Source organism: Xyrauchen texanus, chromosome 19 (assembly GCF_025860055.1).
Source record: "Xyrauchen texanus isolate HMW12.3.18 chromosome 19, RBS_HiC_50CHRs, whole genome shotgun sequence".
In the NCBI taxonomy this organism is placed as follows: Eukaryota; Metazoa; Chordata; class Actinopteri; order Cypriniformes; family Catostomidae; genus Xyrauchen; species Xyrauchen texanus.
This window is the reverse complement of record NC_068294.1, coordinates 34,013,058-34,033,714: the sequence shown is the minus strand read 5'-3', so window position 1 is coordinate 34,033,714 and position 20,657 is coordinate 34,013,058. Positions and strand designations below refer to the sequence as shown.

At 38.6% G+C, this 20,657-nt stretch overlaps 2 protein-coding genes across 2 annotated transcripts in view; one reads left to right on the top strand and one right to left on the bottom strand.

Annotated features, from left to right (window-relative positions):
- The window catches only part of LOC127660143 (stanniocalcin-2-like), a 264,689-nt gene that overhangs the window by 176,100 nt on the left and 67,932 nt on the right, over positions 1-20,657 (top strand). The window lies entirely within an intron of this gene.
- The window catches only part of LOC127660139 (slit homolog 3 protein-like), a 214,405-nt gene continuing 206,168 nt past the window's right edge, over positions 12,421-20,657 (bottom strand). The window contains exons 34-36 of the mRNA XM_052150230.1: positions 16,299-16,587; positions 15,898-16,103; positions 12,421-14,244 (exon numbers count right to left, since the gene is read on the bottom strand). Coding sequence (XP_052006190.1) covers positions 14,003-14,244; positions 15,898-16,103; positions 16,299-16,587 — 737 coding nt within the window. The 3' untranslated portion in view covers positions 12,421-14,002. The remainder of the gene's footprint in view (positions 14,245-15,897; positions 16,104-16,298; positions 16,588-20,657) is intronic.

The following is a 20,657-nucleotide window of genomic DNA, read 5'->3' as shown; positions in this document are numbered from 1 at the left end:
CCTGACTGGACCTAAGAACCCAAACTGTGTCTCATGTTTTCAAATGGCCAAGTTGTTTTGCGGTTATATCAGATCACTTTTGACATAGTAAAGTCAATCACAGAAACTATGATGAATTGCAACACTAAAAACATTACTGTACAACACTCTGGAGCACATCGTTAAAACCTGGAAATACCTTCATTCATTACTAGCATGCCAATAATGACAATAAACAAAACATGTGTACTAACATGTACAGTTGGACTTGATGTGGTTTGTAGAAAGAAATCTGAGGCTAAAAAGGTTTGCTGCAAGTAAAAAGTGATAATCAAGGAAGTGAGTGAGCAATTCTTCTATTCACTGAGAAAAAATTCCTTTATTTCATCTAAAATAAGCCTTGACAACCTCTTGCTTTGGTCTGTGAGAGCAGCTGGATGGAGGGCTGATAGCCAGCTGAAAGGATTAGGGAATCAATCAGAAAGGGTATGAAGGGTAATAGATAATCAGCGAAGGGGGCATGAGCCTAGAGGTCACACACAAAGAGAGGGCATTGTGTCCATGAGGAAGGGTCATACCTGTTGCCATACTTACACACTGCACCAGATTTCATCTTACTACTGACAGCCAGCACCCCATGGCTCAGTATAGATGAAAATGTCAGCAAAAGGTCAGGAAGGGTTGAAGAAAGGATTGCCTTTTATGCATTAGAGGAAATGAGAGACACTGTAATTTTCAACACAAATGCAATGTGAAATAGAATAATTTTAAGCCGAATAAATATGTTCTCAGATTGATCTGTAAAACATGCCCAAGACTAAAAACCAAGTCAAAATCCTTTCGATAAGGCACTAGGAGCCATTCATCAGTGGAAAAACCCTTTTTAAAAATCAAATTTTTTATTCTATCCTAATTCGAAAGAATCCCTAAGGATCCTGATGGAATTTTTCAGGATTCCAACTGAACACAAAACAACAACTAGCATTACAAACACAGTAGCTCTTAAAAGTATTATTCGGTTACCAATGTCAAAAAGTGGTCATGTAGAAAGTCATAACATTTGTAAGAAACTCGTTCAGAACATATTTCCAATACATTACAAATAGAGTTGTGATAAGGATTACAACACGCCAACAAGGCACTAAAAATTAAACAATCTGTAAAAACTTGTTTATGAAATAGTATCTTATCTGATTCTCTTAGGATCCCTTAGGATTGGTTCCAAATTATGATCCTGATCACATTCCTTAAAGATTGTTTTTTTGACTACACAACTAAAGGGTGATGAATGGAAACACAGAAAAGGAAGTTTATATATAAAGAGAAAGAGGAAATGGGGATGTATGATGGGGAAGGATCTTGGGAGCAATATTACATCTTCAATTATGATTAAAAGTCATAAAACCCTGCTGACGCCCATGAGCGGTGAACTGTGGAAATATTGATGTGAATGACCTAGATCTTCACCCTGCAGTTGTCATTAAGATATATAATCAAGACCTAAACTCCTGAGTCATGTGACATGGAATGAAGCACATTACGGTGTTAACGTTTTTATGCGTGTGTGAGTGACCTTCAAAAGAAGTAGAATATTTTTCATGAAGCCGATGTTTTCTGCACATCTTTCAACAACAATTATATAATTAAGAGATGTAGTGAAAGATGAGGAAGTTATATTTCTTTCAGCAAATATTTACCTGGTATTAGGACTGTTAATATCATCAGCCTGTTTGGAATACTGTATGTGTACAATACAGGGTGGACACATACTCCACACGGGCTTATACAGGTGTTGTGATGATGTATGAGCACTGAATCTGTTGATGGATAGATCTGCTTGGTGTTGAATGAATGAGCTACTATATTTTCTCAAAGATGTTAAAGGCTCATCTGATTTGTGCTATACATAACCATAGTTTTCTATGCCAAAATATGTAGGTCAAGCAATAAATATGTGCAAAGGGTTTCAAAAGAGAGGATGAGCTTGTTGTGGATTAGAAGATGTCTTTCTCTCTTTTACAGTTAGTAGTTATTTATCAGTATTAACCCTTAGCCTAACCATAAAGTGTTACATTATTTAAAACCTGTCACAATAAGTTTGGAAGGTAATAATGTATAATTTGAGTAAAAAACTGACTACATTCTAGAAGTAATTTTGGTGTGCCTTATAATAGATCACACAAACAGTTTTTTTTTAAATATATAATAATAACTCATGACATTTCTCTTTTAAAACATGCTTTGTGACAACCAACATTTTTGCCTTTTAAACCCTTAAAAAATTGGCCCCATTCACTTTCGTAGTAAGTAACTCCCTGTAACCTCATTTTTATGTATTTTTTAAGAAAAGAAGGGATGAGTCTAATTCTTTTTTTGGTAGTCAAAATTATGCCACACATTCTGCTGATTGAGCTTAACTTGTATTGGACATTTAATTAATATACACTCACTGAGCACATTATTAGGAACACCTGTACACCTACTTATTCATTCGATTATCTAATCAGCCAATCGTGTGACAGCAGTGCAATGAAAAATCAGATACGGGCCAGGAGCTTCAGTTAATGTTCACATCATCCATTGTGGGACAAAAATGTGATCTCAGTGATTTCAACCATGGCATGATTGTTGGAGCCAGATGGGCTGGTTTGAGTATTTCTGTAACTGCTGATTCCCTGGGATTTTCCTGATTTCCAAGTTGGAAAAGCCTTGTTGATGAGAGAAATCAACAGAGATTGGTCAGATTAGTTCCAGCTGACACAAAGGCTACGGTAACTCAAATAATCACTCAGAATGCAGAATGCACAACACGTCGAACCTTGAGGTGGATGGGCTACAGCAGCAGAAGTTGGGCACTTTATTAGGACCTTTATGTTCCTATGGAGTGCTCAGTGAGTGTATATAAATTATTTCAGTATAATATCAGTAGTACATAATGAGGGCAGTCAATCTCCCTCTGTTTACTACTGTGAATGGGTTTAAAAGAATGTGTAGCTACAATAATTTTGTGACCGGCATGCATTGAAACAGCAGGTTTGTGTTTAAACAACCCATCCTGTTTGTATCAAAAGAGCTAAAATCACTCATCTGCCCCAAAAAAGGACTTTAGACAGAAATTGCTTAAACATGCTGGTGATTTTTCCATAGTTCATAACAGGTTGTGAGAAGGACTGGTTATTTACAATGGCATCAAAAGACCCCATAGACCACATGCTTAAATAGTCTATTATATCCCAATGGGATTTCCTCCTTAAACAAAGTGTTCTCCCCATGACCTCTCACTGCCTTTGAACACCAACTCAAGTGTCTTTCACAGGGAGCTGTGAATGAATGATGAATTGCCCAAGAACAAAGGGCTGTCGTTCAGCACAATCAGATGGTTGAAAAGTACTCTCTGCCGACATTTTCACTTTACAGTCAAGGATGTTGCCTCTTCCCAGACCCAAATCTCAAGGAAAATTAAGCTTGTGTTGCACAGAGATGCTTAGACGTTGTGTGCTGGACTGTGAGATTGACGGACAGCGGGTGGGTTGGTGACTGAAGAGCAGAAACGGGCTGATGGTTGTCTGTGGGTACATGATTAGAGGTCTTCACTGCAAACTGTCTGCAGGCAGGTGAGCTTAACCCTGCTGGGACAGCTTCGTCTCACTTGAGTGTTTCAGTTTGAAAAGTTTGAGGCCCACTTTCCATGTTCAGGGCAATACGGTTGCTGTTTTTTAACAAGTAACTCCGTTTACACTGCAAGTTAGCTGCGCAACATGACAAAATAAAACTAAATAACTACCATTTTCATTTTTTTTTTTTTTTTATCAGTCTAAACTATTTCCAAACCGTCTGAATCATGGTTCTTAACTGATAGGTCATGACCCAAAAATGCAAGACAGGTCTGTCCTAATAAGCTTACAGACAGTAGGAAAAATAATGCTAAATCCAAATAATAAAATGCAATTAACCAAATAATTCTGCTTAGGATAGCAAAATAAATCAAATTAAAACACTTATCATAGCTTTTGTTGTTAACCTGAAAGGCTGTACGTCCTATCAAATTCTATGGTAAAAATTGTTGCTGCAATTTCATCTATCACTTGGTAAAACTAGCCAAATTACACTGATACAAACATGGAAAGACTGCATGACATCCCCCTACCTTGAAAACCGTGAACTTACAGTAACTATGCAAGCTTATTTGGTTTGCAGTCCAACGCTTCAGGGAATTATCGGACTGGAAAGCGTACAGCTGTCAGTGATCTGAGAGAAGAGCAGCAGTCAGTCCAGCCCTCATGCCAGGAAAGACTCTGCCATCTCTAGTGTCACAGTCCTCCAAAAAAATTAAAATTCAAATACTAAACGTCTCCAGTGGCTTTGCACATGCTGCTTGATCCACAAACGTTCTGTCCTGGACATTATGTCCTGGACATTAGGACATTATTCAGTTCGACTTGATTCAACATCCTCTAAACATGTTTTTATAATCCATGACTAAATTCTCCATGTTGCACAAAGCCAAAAAAAGTCAACCAGACCCAGAGTGGACAAATATAGGAAAATAGAGCATCTTTGTTGCTTAGTTTTTAGAAACAAACAACTTAAAAACATGCAAGTCACATTTGCAAAACTTGGAAGTTTGGAAATTTCTATCAAAACAAAATTCTTCTTAGAAATAGACACTAATAAAAGCAACATTTATTAATTTATTGAGTAAATGGAATTTGAAAAAGCCTTATTTAACACATACCAAAAAACATAATTCTAAAAAGTTAAGAAATTATTTAAAAAATATTACAACTGACTAGCACTATGTCTTGTCTGCAAGAAACCAAGTCCCAATCAAAGTAAGAAATTGGTGCAAAACGAAATAGTCTCGGATATGTTCTATTTGACATATTGCAAAACATTCTGGTGGGTAGCTGCCCTGCCAGCTGGGCACCATCTGTCTGCTATCTCAGTCTGATTATAACTAGCTGTGTGGTGGGAACTTACTTTCACATGTCATGCTCTCTGCCAATGCCATATTTCACTATCACATCCAATATTGTCAAGATAGCCTCATCTAATGAAACAATGACAAATATCACCTCGGAAAAGTAAAAAGTATGGCAGTGATTTGATATTTAAACAATGTCAAGTAAATATTCGTAAAAAACAAATGGCTAAGAATTTCAGGATGTACGTAAAGCAGCCTGGATTTTATTTCTTGACACATCTTTAAAGTATTTCCATTAATTTCCTAGATCTGTATTTGAACTCTGAGACAATTTCCTCCCTTCTTCTGCCTAAGAAGCCCTTCCTCACATATCAGCCATGTGTGGCTAATGTACAGGAATTGTGAGTATTATACTGCCTCAATAATGTGTCATGCCCTGGCAGTTTTACCTCTCCATCTTCAATCACAGGAGGAAAAGCAGCATTTGAGGGAACCGGGGTTAACAGGCAAGCTATTGAACATAATGACTGTGCACTTGAAAGGATTTGAATGACATGAAAGAGGTACAGATCTGTCCTTTTGTAAACACAGATTCTCACAGGGACTAGACTTATGGAAAGATTAGCCCCTACAATAAACAAGTGAACGTATCATGCAGCAAGCCCTCAGTGCAGCTGTGTATTACTGCCAAATTGTTCCGGGTAATCTGGGATGCTTGCCATTTAATCTGAATGCTATTAAAATCTCTCTTTTCCTGTGGATTAACTAAGAGAGATAATTGAACTTCTAGGTCATCCTGACCTTCACGTAAACTGATTTCATGGAGCTCTACACATAGTGACTTTTTAAAAAGCAGTTTACATGTTTTCATTAGCATTGAGAGAAAAGATGTGGATCAAGTTATTCAAAGACAACAGGTCACACGGGTTTTGTGGTTCACGTGTTACGATAAAAACAAATCAGTTCACTGAATGCATAGAAATGGAAATAAAAAAACATAAGTATGGAACTAATCAGCTGTTGTGGCCTAAAAGCATGGCTGTAATAGAAGCCTTCCTTTGTATCCTCATCAGCCAGGGCTAAACTCTAGCCTTAACCAAAATTCCGTAGGAAATCCAGCACTGGTCCCTCAATTTCTGCAAGACACGTTGACACTAAAAATAAAGTAGTGTATACCTCCATCTAGTGGACAAAACTACTAAATGTGTGTTCCCTTCCCACGGTTGATTTAAAGGGCTAGTTCAGGACAAGCAAACGAGTCACTTCTTTCATGATATACTTAAAGATGCAATTTTTTCAATTTGTAATCTTGGATTTACACTGACACCTAGTGGCGTGGGAGCAGCATCATTCAAACACAATAGTTTTCAGTTACCAATGCCATTGTAGAAATTCACTATTCACAGTCAGTCATTATTAATTTTAATCCATGAGTGACAGAGTTCAAAAATAGGCCTGTAACTGAGATTAAAGGTTTTGTAACCGATTTTAGACGCTCTGGAATTTCCACCAATTGAGCCGTTGGATTAGCCACGCCCCCTCCTTCCAAAACTCTCCCCCCAAAGATACCTTGAGCTTTGTTGACACCGACATCGAGCAAAAATGGTTGTCAAAAACAACAGCAGCAAAATAGCGCCCTCAACTGACAACTATTATGAGCAACATGACATTAAGCCTCAATAATAAAATTAAACTGCAATAGGACAGGCAAAAAGCATCACCGTGGCCTGTGGACACATATTTGTTTGCTGTTTATAGAGTCTTGTGCTGTCACAGAGACTGGTGAGATATCTCACAATATTAATGAATTTCTTTCAGGGAGTAGGACAATTTTTTTGCATACCTTTCCATAAAAAATTGCTTACATGATCTTTAAGTATTCGGATGGTCATGTGATTCAAACATGTCAACCCCCACGAGGAGACACTCTCCATGTAGAATTAAACAGCATTAATAAGGTTACTGATATGACTGCAGTCTTCAGCTCATGATATTATATATATGTTTCAAAATTAGTTAGAATTAATTTCATTAGGAGTAGAAAAAAAAAATACTGAGTGCACCTTCAAGGCTCGGCCTCGGACACATTTACCTTTGCATGGATATTGGGGGTGAAATGCAGTCCACGTGATCAGGAACTTCACCTGATGGAGTTCTGGTGGTGAAGAATTTACTCAGACTTGCATATTTGGAAGTTACTTGGTTAGGCAACTGACGACTATGTGGGCAGTTATTCATACATAACTACACTAAATATTTACAATGGACCACAAAATTATTTTAGCGGTGAGTTTCTAGAAGTAATAAAATGCAGTATTACAATTTTATTTGTTTGGCAAGTGGTTTTTGTGGGTTTCACTCACCCACACCTTTGCTCGTGGAATTTCACTGTGCAAAGGTAAATGTGATTGAGCCTTAAAGGAATAGTTCACCCAAAAAACAAATTCTGTCATGATTTACTAACCCTCATAATGTCTGACAGCCTCAGACACCATTCACTTTCTTTACATAAAAAACAAACAAACAAAACACATGCAATTAAACGGTGATTGAGGCTGTCAAATTTCACATTTCATACTGGGCATAAAAAAAAGAAACACACACGCGTCTATCCTTATGAGGACTCACCACAGACATAATAATTTTTTAAGGTACAAACTATAGATTTTATCCCCTAAACCTAAACCTTCAAAAAAATTGTTTAGTAACAGGGATCGGCAACCCATGGCATGCATGCCAGCATTAGCGTGCAGAGGGGTAATCACTGGCATGCCAGCAACAGCGAGAGAGGAGTAGACTATTTTATTTAGATTAAATTCCGCACCTGCATTCCAATCTTGATGTAATCCTTCCTCATGATCACACAGCACGTTGTCAAGAGTTGAATGGGAGACTAAACAAAAAGTTACACCCAGGGACGGGTTTATGATTTCTGAGGCCTAAAGCAACCAACCAAGCCGGGGCCCCATTTCGAAAATTTTTGCTTAAAAAATTACATTAAATGTATTTTAAATCATTATTTTAAATTCATCCTATCAAACATTGTAGCCAAGTACATTCAAAATGTTTAATAAAATAAAAATCTAGTTAAATATATTTAATGCTCTTCTCTAAAAAAAAATGGGGCGGCTGTGGCTCAGGTGGTGGAGCGGGTTGGCCACTAATCGCAGAGTTGGTGGATTGATTCCTGGCCCACATGACTCCACATGCTGAAGTGTCCTTGGGCAAGACACTGAACCCCAAGTTGCTCCCAATGGCAGGCTATCGCCTTGCATGGCAGCTCTGCCGTCATTGGTGTGTGAGTGTGTGTGTGAATGGGTGAATGAGTCACAGTGTAAAGTGTTTTGAAAACCGCTAAGGTTAAAAAAAAAAGCACTATATAAGTGCAGACCATTCCAGTTTTTCCACAATACAGTAATAATAATAAAAAACTATATTTACCTACATATATTTTTACAAAACATTTTCTTTTTCTTTGTGTGCAAAACCTACTACTTCACCCAGAAACATTTTGGTCCCTTCCAGTTGGGTGCGGCTCTCCACAGAGTTATGGAGCCACACCGTGGCACCGACTGTACAAGGCTGTAGTGCACGTTTTCTTTATATTTAGCAATCGACAATGGGTCAGGACCTCTTCAGAGTCAAACTGGCGACCCTGATCTGAATGCAAAGTTTTGGGAATGCCATGTATTAAAATGTATTCCTCAAACAGGCAATGTGTGACAGTCTGTGCAGATTGATTAGACAAAGCATACAGATGAACAAACTTTGTGAAATAATCCTCAACTACCAGTACATTCCGATTTTCTTTGGTTGTCATTGGCAGTTCTAAAATGTCCATTGCAACTCTCTCAAAAGGTCGCATTGCCAGGGACACACCCATTGGTGCTTGATGAATAGGGACAGGCTTACAACGTGTTTGGCACGCCATGCACTGCTCGCGTTTTTGTGCTGATAGCCCTTATTGTGCAAAATGACCCAATTCAGCTGGTCCAATTCCAAGAGCCATCTAGCCCTTCTGCCCATTGGGTCATCCTCAATGGACATATGCCGTAGCGCTAATAGTGGGCGATGATCCGTAATTATGGTGAATGAGGAGAGTACAAGTTAGTGTCTAAATTCCTTCACTGCCCACATGATAGCCCATAACTCCCGGTCAAAAGTGGGCCAATGACTCTCTGTGGCATTCAACGCACAGCTGGCATAGGCCACTACATACTCAAATCCACCATTTTCCTGCACAAGCACACTTAAGCAACTCACTTGAAGATTTGTGAAGAGCTGCATCACAGGGGCTAGGAACAGTCCTTTAACCTGGGTCCTGCTTATTAGGCTGAACATTGGAATCAGCTACAGAATAAAACTCGCCCAGGTGCATCCTGTTTTATAGAAATGTCCTGTCCAATAGGATTCAATATTCGAGCCTTAGTTAGTCAATTGTGCACGTTAGTGAGTGTGTGCGCCACAACCAGGCCAGCCGAATCAGACACATTAGGTCCAAATACCCCATAAAGTCCCTAGACACCTGGACTGCGCTAGGAAAACCAGTCTTAACTGGCACAATCGACTCGCTGAGGGGCAGAAATTTCATATTTGCGGCCAGAGACGGCCAGAGACACATTGCAGCATGACGGGACAAAGTCTTTGCTGGCAAGAAGTAGAATGGAAACGTCCCATAACTGCAGCTTAGCATGACTAATGTCCAGCAGGGCATGATTTTTCACCAAAAAATCCCATCCCAACAATACGGTCTGCGTCGCTTCTCTCACCACATGAAAAACGTGTTGCCATGTTTCAGTACTCAGCTGTAGTGTCACAGTAAGTGTGCCCAGCATGTCCAACATCTGTCCGTTTACAGCATGGGCCACAATATAGTCTTGCTTTAGAGGTCGACCACAAAGGGCTGGGATTGACATTCGAAAATCAGAGCTCGTTAGCGATAGACTAGAACCAGAGACTATCAAAATAGGAAGTTCAATACCCTCAATTGTTCCTTTCACATATGACACCAGTGACCCCTGGTCAGTGTTTATGTACACTTCTGCATCCAACAATATAGATGAGCTGTCATCAGGTTTTAGGCCCCTGGGTAGTACAGCTGGTGTTTGGGCCGCAACATCAGCTAAAGACCGTTTCCCGGCTCGTAGTTCCTCTCTCCTCACCGCTTAGGTTCATGAAGCGCACTCCCTGCTTCCTCGTTTCCTCCTTATAACTGCCTCGTCTACGCATGCTAGGGCTGGTGGAGGGGCTGGCAGTGCGTCTCATAGGGCTACGAGTCGAATTGAGTTCCTTACGACCATTAAACTCCATAAATGGTTTTCTTTCAGATGAGTGGCCTCTCTGCGTCTCATAAGTCTGCATATGGCAGGCACGCCCCCGACAGCAGCACTGACCTGACTCACGTGACGGAGCATGTTCTACTCCACTCATCTATGCCACTGCGGCTCACTCTCTCTTTCAGTCTGTGATTCTCGTCCTCCAAACGGTTAAGAGCTACTTTCATGCCCCTCACCTCGGCAGTTAATCTATCAATCGCTCTATACAGTCCACTAATGTCCAACACAGAGTTCACATTAGCAACAGCCCTGTCGGCAGTCAAATTATGTCTGATTTTAGCAGTCACATATCCCATATCAATCGCATTCCTTGCTTTCTCGAGCCAACCTGCAATAATTAAAGCCTCTTCCATGTCCGTTGCTCCCTGCTCATAACATTCCGTCCTTAGCACTGGGTCCAGACCCGCCACGAAATGGTGAAACTTCTCTTCCCTGTGGGCCCTGTCGCCTTCGTCGGGAAAAGCCTCATCCACTAGCCTGCTTATTTCTGCTGCATACACTTCCAAACTCTGCAGCACTGCACGGGGGCGGACAATCTGGCTCTGAATCTCTCCATGAACTGTCTCCTTCAAAAGCCTCTTTTAGCTTCTCCTTCACAGTGTCATAATCTGATTAACAGCATCAGAGAGACTGTCCCATAGAGAAAAAGTGCCGTTGCTTAAACGTGTATGTAAAATCCTTGTCAGTTCATAGTTGTATTAAGCGGCTCCACTCCCTTTTGTGAGCGCTTTGACTATTACTTCAAACTTTCTTGTCCAGCATATGAAGCTTTGCCTCTCCTCCTCGTAGAATGGTGGCGGCAATTCAGTTCGCACACTCCTATGGCCTCTTGTCACGGTCCCGTGACATACTAAAACTATCCTCGTCCTTGCACCACATAATGACAATCTGTTGACCGCGTGTGCTACCTAAACTTTCAAAGTTATGCTAACTAGTTTAACACCCACTGGAACACTCTAAAACACTAATTCAACTTATCCAAAATAAAACCGCTGCCACCAATGCAACCGAGCTTCTGGATTGGTTCGCCTAAACACTTTTGAATAATTTGAATTCTATATATATATATATACATATTTTTTTTTTAATAAATTACAAACCCGAACCTACATAAAAAACTCACCTGTCCGACCCGGTGGCTTCTAACGTGAACCGCTCTAAGCGCGATGACAATAGCGTATTCGCACATGTACCCAGAACATCATGTCACCCCTTTTTTCTTTCACCCTGAGATTTCTTTCCGGGGAAAATGTATTCCAGACACTTTAATAGTTTTTAGTCTCCAATTCAGCTGATGAAAACAAGCTGCGTGATCATGAGGAAGGATTGCATCAAGATGTAGACTGCAGGTGTGAAAAACATCATACAAGTAAAATAGCTTGCTTCTGTGTGATTTTGAAAATGTAATATGACATAATATAAGAAATATTTAAGATTGCACAAAATGTCGTGATCAGTAATCAAATAAGCATTTTTTTTTTTTTTTACTAACTGTAACTCATTTAGTACAAAAGGACAGGTTTTCTTTCATTAAAGCATTTAAGATGCCCAGTGTAAATTAATATGCAGGATCATGATTATATCATAATCATCGGGGTTTCACTCAAACTGTTATGCTGATAATATAATTTGTAATAATAATATCCATCCATCCATGGATGGATGGATGGATGGATGGATAATAATAATAAAAAAACGATTAAATTAGAAAAATGCAAACTAGAAACATTTTCACAAGTGGACTCAAACTTTGGAAAATCGAATTCATGCACATTTATATACAGCTTCAAATGTTCCTTAAATCAGTATATCTATCGCTATAAGCTGAATGGGTCATGACAGGCTGAAGAGGGTGTTGAATTCTGAGAGTGTCTGTTGAATTCCTGCTTGAATCTTTGCACCAAGAGTGGCATAACGTCACCCAACAGCAATGTGAAAGACTGGTGGAAAGCTTGCAAAGACACATGAAAGCTGGGATTGAAAATCAGGGTTATTCAACCAAATATACATTTCTGAGCACTTCCTATGCTAAAACATTAGTATTGTGTTGTTTAAAAATGAATATGAACTTGTTTTCTTTACATCATTCGAGGTCTGAAAACACTGCATCTTTTTTTGTTTTTGTTTTTTGACCAGTTGTAATTTTCTGCAAATAAATGCTCTAAGTGACAATATATTTATTTGGAATTTTGGAGAAATGTTCATTTTAATCAAACACATACCTATAAACAGTAAATCCAGAGAAACTGAATTTGCATATTTACATAAAAAAATAAATCAAAACAAATAATAATAATTTAGTATGTTTGCTAAGCCATTACCCTCGTGAGGACACCAGGCTGGGCCCCACAGTGTAGGTGATGTCATGTTTTACTATCCTTGTGGGGACATTTGGTCCCCACAGTCATTTAGTCCCCACAATGTAGCATAAATTTACACACACACACACACAAATCCAATCCTGTATTTCATTACAAGTTTAATTCAACATTCACTGTAAGTTAATCATCACTCTCTAATTCATATTTAACAAAACATTAATAGAAAATGCCACTCACAACCACCAATCTTCTGATAAGAGGTGCTTACATAACATCTTGCACTGGGGATTCCTACTCATGCTTGTACCTTATTTAACAGTATGCGGCAAATGAGGTGAGACAGAATAAGCCTGAATATTCATTAACACTGCTTAATTTTCCTTTGGAAAATCTATAGACCTCTCTCTTTTTCAGATATTTGTAAAGTGTTATCTTTAAAAAAAAATTAACAACAACAAAACCAATAAACAAAACAAAGGGTATATATATGAAACAATACAGTAGTAATAGGTGTAATATATTTGCATTTAATATTTTAGTTAAGGACGGTTATGACGGAATACTACGTCAATATGAAGTGCTTTGCACTAGAGATGCGGTCACCTGTATAACCTGCCGACACTGAAACAAAGGGAAATGCATTTGGATCTTGCAACTGTACAAGGTAAAACAGGTAGACAGCAGATGAACTATCATAGTTCCTACAATAGCTTTACTACCTGACCACAGCATGTTTAAAGTTCACATTTCACTTTTCCATGCAGTCATGCAAAATAAATCTAACTCGGAGTTGCAGCCTTTAAACCAGTAGCAGCTTCTCTTTGTGAAGGGCAAAAGCAAATAACAACCACAAATAAAACCCCCAAAGTGATCCATAGAGCACAAATGTAAAATGGCATCCCGTTGGAAGCTTTGTGGATTACGGTCACATCCTTGGATTCTGCAGGTGAGCTCTCTGAGGTCCATTACAAGGCAGGTGGGTTAGGAAGCTGTTCCTTTGTTGCCACCAGAGCACAGAAAGCAGGCTCACCACTTCCTGTGTTAGAGAGTCTTAGGTTTCTCCTCCCCTGATTAGCTACATGGGCACATTTAAGTCTTGCGCCCACCCGCTCCTCCATCAAAGTGTCTCTCCGCTCTCGCACTTCACAATAGACATGCAATACACAGACCGAATTAATTCTTAAGGTTAAGTTGTACATTTATATAGATTTATACATATTTATATAATTAATATATTTTCAGGAATGTTAATCTGTGTGGTTTTTGTTCGACAATACAAAATTACTTTTCATGACACATACAGTACGGGCAACATCATAAAAACAGTCTCTTCTTTAAAAAAACATCCCTTAATAAAAATAAGTTCTATTTGTGTTTTGTTTATTTTACAATATATTTTCTTTTCCGCTCCATCTTCTCGTGGTTTGGGATTGGAGGTATTATTACAACGGGCACTTTGTGCAGCCGCATTCCAAGGTGGTCTCCATCTCTTCGGAAAAGGAAGATCCATCAGAGCACTTGAAACTGACCTTCCGTCTCCGGCTCTTCGTGGGGGCGCAGCAGAGGCCCGAGTGGCAGGCATGAGGACACTCCACCCGTGGGATTTTACTGGTGGAGGTGCAGCTTTTATGACTCATATGACGCTTGAGTAGCTCTCGAACCATCTCCCCTTGGCACGTCAGCTCTGTGAGGAACAAAGGACAGGGCATCAGATAAAGGATCAATAAAATATAATGTAAGAACCCACAGGTCAGATGTTGACTTATTGATTTACTCTTCTGGAATGGAGGTCAAGCAACAGATAACATGAAATGGCATTCATAACATATTGAACTTCCGTAATGCAACGCATTGCAGTGAAAACAGAATTCAACAGGATTTGATTGGATCATAAAACCGAAATGCTATATTAGTGGTCAATATTAATTTTAATCACCCCAATGGCCTTGGTAAGTTAAGCAAATTAAAAAAAAGTCATTTTAGAGGTAGAAAACGTTGTTACACTGATAAAAGACTATGAAAACAGACTTTCTTTAGAATAACATACATTGATAAATTATGTATAAATAAGACCATGGACATTTATATATAAAAAGGTTAAATTTTGATTCATGTTGTCTTTAAGTTGTATGTGGTGTTAAATCTAGGTCAGTGCTGTTCTCTTTCTACGTATTATTGTAATTAATTAAACCTGTTATTATCATGAATAATATTGATTATAGAGTATGTAATCGTTATATGCAGTAATAATCATTATAATAATAAAATGTTTTATTTATATTATTTCCAAAAGCTCAAGGACACTTTACACTCCATATACATTTACCAGGACAAAGTACATTAACATACATTTCAACAGATGTTACAATCTCAATTACAAAGGAGGAAATAAAACATCAATCAGTAATGGACAGATAATGCGCTGAGAAAAGACGTGTTTTAAGATGTGATTTAAAGATAGAAATAGAGGAGATGTCATGGAGGCTCTGAGGTAGAGAGTTCCACAGTTTATGTGCAACTACACTGAAGGATCTCCCACCAAAATTAAAAGTGGATAAACGAAATCTAGGGACGGACAACAATTTGGAATCAGAAGAACAAAGAGTTTGTGCTGGTGTGTATGGATGCAACAGATCACATACATAATGAGGTGCCATATCATTGAGAGCTTTGTGTTTCAGGATTAATACGGCATGAGACATGCAGCCAGTGAAGACTAACAAGATGGGAGTAATGTGTGCAGAACGCTTGGTGTTAATGAGAAATCTAGCTGCTGAGTTTTGGATGTATTGTCATCAAACAATAGTCTTAGCTGGTAGGCCAGTAAAGAGGCAGTTACTGTAGTCGAGACGTGATGATATGAAAGCATGACTAGTGATTCTGCATCCTTCAAACTGAGAATGGGGTGAAGTCGTGCAATGTGACGTAGATGGAAGTAAGCAGTTTTAGTGATGGCTCTAATGTGGGCTTCAAAAGTAAGAGATAGATCAAAATAGATTATATAATTATCATTATAAAAGGGTGATTGTGCCTTTTCTGTGATAGGTCCTAATCTACAGAATAGTTCCCTTTCCATGTGAGGTCAGCATTTGTATTTTGTTGCTTTTGAATAGATCATTGAATAGTTTGAAATCGATAAATACATGATGCTGTATCTAAATGGTTTTATTTATTTTATTATGTTTTATATTTAACTTTAAATCAATCTGTTTTTGTATCACATTATTTATTTAATCTGTAAAGCACTTTAGGTCAACTTCTGTTATCTTAAATGTGCTCTATAACTAAGGGCTGCCTTGACATATAATTAAAATGATATTTTTATGCTGTGTCTCACCTGATTCACAGGACAGCCCGGAGTATCCAGGCTGGCAGTGGCACATCGGTTCTCCACTTTCTGTCACTCTGCACTCTCCATTTACACAGTGCTGCCCTCTGCAGGCTGCTGGCTCTTCCCGCCTGTCACAGTATTGACCTGAGTATCCTACGGCACATGAACAACTGTACGAGGAGCCCTTTGGTACACACACACCATGCAAACACCTGCAAAGGAGAAAGAGACTATTACTTTGTGTTTAAATGTACAGGTATAACAGTTCAAACACAGAGTTCTGCTGTGTTTCAGTTCAATTTAAAGCAATTGAGTGTTATATATGCGTGATATAATTAATGGAATATATAGTATTATATATTTTTGTGTCAGCAGAACTGTTTGTGTGTGTGTGTGTGTGTGTGTACCTGTTGCTCTGGCAGGGATTCAGAGAATTCATCTGTTCACACAGTGGGCCGCTGTGGCCTGTGGGACACTCACAAGTCACGCCTGCTTCTCCTCTCTGTCTGCAGGTCCCCTGAGCACAAACATTACAAGAGTGACAGCCCGGGAGGATGCCTTCTACCCCTGCTAGTCCACTGCCCAGGTCCTGCAGTTCCCCGTTAAGCCGTACGTTATTGATGCAGCCATTAAAGGACTGGAATGGACGATCTGGACCAGATCGCAGACCTGCTGTGCCAATTATAGAGGGCACACCTAAAACAATTAACAAATACAAATGCATTTTATTAAAGTGTAGAGAAAGAATAATGATCATTATGCAGTCTTTACTTTGCAATCATCATTAATTTAAACACATTTGATTAAGACACCTAGTCTATGTACATGTCATAAAATATACTTTTATAAAGTTGACACAATCAGATAAGGATTTTAGCTTCTTCATAAAGAAATTTAAACCCAATACTATTAGTGACATTTTGGTAGCACTTTACAATAAGGTTCCATTTATTAACATTAGTTAACATGAACTAACAAAGCACAATACTTTCACAGCATTTACTAATCTTGTTTAATGATAGTTTCAACATATAGTATTTTTATTAACAATCATTATCTAAGATTAATAAATGATAAAAAAATATATTGTTGTTTGTTCATGATACCCAATACAGTAACAAATAGTAATTAATAGAACTTCATTGTAAAGTGTTACCTAAATGTATTTTATTAAAAGCTTTCTCACATTTTATATGTTTATTTGTTTGTTAGATGCTTTAATTTAAAGACACATACAGTGCATTTAAGGTTTACATTTTATCAGTATGTTTGTTCCCTGGGAATCTAACTGTTGTGCTGCTAGCACCATGCTGTACAAGTTTAAGGAATATTCCTGGTTCAATGTAAGTTAAGCTCAACTGACAGCATTTGTGTCATAATGTTGGTAATAACCACAAAAATGTATTTCGACTCATCCCTCTTTTTCTATAAAAGAAAAAACAAAAACAAAAATTGAGGTTACAGTAAGGCCCTTACAATGGAAGTGAATGGGCCAATTTTTTTTTGAGGGTTTAAAGGCAGAAATGTCAAGTCATCTTTATTTTTATAGCGTTTTTCACAACACACATAGTTTCAAAGCAGCTTTACAGGAAATCATGCATTAAAAAAAAAAACTTTAACTGTAATATTCTAACTATAAAGAAGACTATAAAGTCTTAGAGTAATCATTGAGTAGTTTGATATATGATTGTATGATTGTAAATTGTGTATAGATATTAAATAATTAAATAATAATTGTATTTAGAATCCCTGTGAGCAAGCTGAAGGCGACTGTGGCAAGGAACACAAAACTCCAAGATGTTGTTTAATGGAGAAAAATAACCTTGGGAGAAACCAGACTCACTGTAGGGGCCAGTTCCCCTGTGACTAAACATGAATATAATGCCAATATTAGTTATTTATGTGCAGTGCAAGTCATGGTTTAAATTTTTATAAATTAAGTAAGCGTTAAAGTCAATTTTTTTTAATGGTAAGAATAATGACTAATGTCTTTGAAGTCCATCCTGGATTAACTGCAAAATTACACATTGATGCACCATTCTTTGTTAGTTGGCTGATGAAGGATTTTGTTGGCAATTAAATGATCTATGTATTCCATTTCAAGAATGTAGCCCATCAATGGACAAAAGTGATGCAGACAGAGATTAATATGGTGCATCGTAGTTCAAACTGCAGGTCATTTTGGTGGGGTTTGCTCGGGTCCATCCTAAGTCCACGGTTCAGGCAGTGGCATATGATGTATCCCATGTCTTAGAGTTGGAGTTGGCATGAGTTCATCCTCTGAGTCAAAAGACTGAAGTGATGTCTGTCTGGCACTGGCTGTAGTTTGTCGTCATCTTTCAGCAACACAGAGCAGTGGAGTCCGACACTAAGCAGGAACGGAGCTGGATCTGTCTGGCTCTGGTAACCTCAGGATATGAGTCCCAAGGTTGAGACATGGAAACAAAAACATTTATATTAGCATAGATGCCATACAATTTTATTATAGCGTTATAGATCATGATGGATGTTTCTGGTTCCGGCAGACCTAACTAAAGCAGCCTAATTGTGAGTTGATGGATAAATTAGGTGTATGCCTGGCTAAATAGATGAGTCTTTAGTCTAGACTTAAACTGAGTGAGTGTGTCTGCATCTCGAACAGTGTTAGGGAGACTATTCCATAGTTTAGGAGCCATATATTAAAAGGGATCTACCTCCTTTTGTGGATTTTGATATTCTTGGAATTATTAACAAGCCAGAATTTTGTGATCATAATGAACTTGAAGGAATATAGCATGTCAGAAGGTCACTTAAGTACTGTGGGGCTAGACCATTCAAAGCTTTGTATGTAGTTAACAGAATTTTAAAATGAATATGAAATTTAACATGTAGCCAATGTAACGACGTTAGAATGGGGCTAATATGATTGTTACGAATGAGGCAGCGAAGCAGACGAGGAGAGCGGATCTAAATGCAGACTCACTTTATTTAAACAGTCAAACCAATAAACACAAAGGAAAACCCTCAATGGGGAAATAAACATAAAACTGAGAACATGATGAAACAACACTGAAAACTCGGGCAGGGAACACATACCAGGCTAACAACAACATTCAACGATAGACAAGGACTGAACCAAAAACCAGGGTTAAAATACATGAACATAGGAAAAAGGGACCAATGAACAAACAGAACTCAAACAAGATGATAAGGTGATAAACAGAAACCAAAGGGAAACTAAACGAGGGCAGGTGAAAACAATGAACAGTGAACACGGGGGCTGACAGGAAGACTATGGAGGTACAAGGGTGACAAAAGTGAAAACTAAGGAATAACAAAAGTGACAAAAATGACAAACAAAGGGCAACAGTGAGACAAGACAAGGTATACGTAACAATGATCATATTTCTTGGTTCTAGTCAGCACACAGGCAGCTGCATTTTGAACCAATTGAAGTTTATTTATTGAACTTGCTGGACATCCTCCCAGTAATACATTAGCGCATGTGTCATAATGTAGCAACATTTATCAGGTGGAAAAATGCTGTTCTACAAATATTGGAAATTAGATTTTCAAAGGACAGATTGGTAACAAATATAATTGTGGAGCGGAGGGGGGCGGGGCCGGGTCGGAATATCGCGTCCCCAATCGGCCTGATGAGGCGCGCGAGGGATAAAGGCGGCCGGTAACGATTGTTCGAGAGAGAGAGAATTACGGGCATGTCCGTCATGTGTGTTTGTTTATGTGTTTTTGAGTTTAAGTTTCTCATTAAAATATAATTTATGTTGACAAGCCGGTTCTCGCCTCCTCCTTGCCCATCCTTTAACTGTTTTACAATAATACCTAAGTTCTTTATTGTAGAAGACAACATAACAGTACATCCAGAGTCAAATTATATTTTATCTGCTTATTTTTATTGGTTTTTGGTCCAATCATTAGTACCTCTGTTTTGTTGGAATAGAGTAGAAGAACATTTCTGGCCATCCAATCTTTGATTTCATAGATACACTGTTAATTTGGAGAATTGTGAGTTTTCATTGGATTTAGAAGAAATATAAAGTTGGGTATCATCGGCATAACAGTGGAAACCTATTCCATGATTCCTGAGGGGAAGCATGTATAAGGAGAAAAGCAGAGGTCCTAAAACTGATCCCTGTGGCACTCCATACTTTTGTTTGATTTGACAATTCCTCGTTTACACATACAAAGAGGTAACAGTCTGGGCTGAGTTTCCCGATAACGTTGTCTCTTAGCGCGCTACGAAGACTCTTAAGGTATAACTTAACTGAAGGTATACCATTTCTAGGTGTGTTCCTCGAACCATGCCTTAGGAAGCCGCTTAAGATGTACCTTCTTACGTGCGACGTTACCCGGTGCTGTCCGTGGCGATGGTGCTGAATTTGTTGATATCGATGGCTCGAGAATCAATTATTCTCTCGTGCAGGGGCTGCTTCACTGCGTTATGTGAGAAAGCGGTGTTCTTTTTAAAAGAAGCACTTCAGAAATCGTGGAAATTGCATTTATTTGGACTCATGGGATATTATAAAAAATAAAAATTACAAATTGCAAACTAAATTAAACCCTGGATATTTTATATAATTTCGAAAGAGTGCGCGAACGCACAACCTCGTGCTCAAACGTGTCATGCGTCTAACCCACTACTGAATTGGCCCATACAAAGCTGTCTTGTGCGCTACCAGGCCACTTTGCCACCACGTCTGCAAACATCCCCCTGTGGTCCACCACCACCTGGACATTGATGGCCGCGAAGCCCTTACGACAGATGA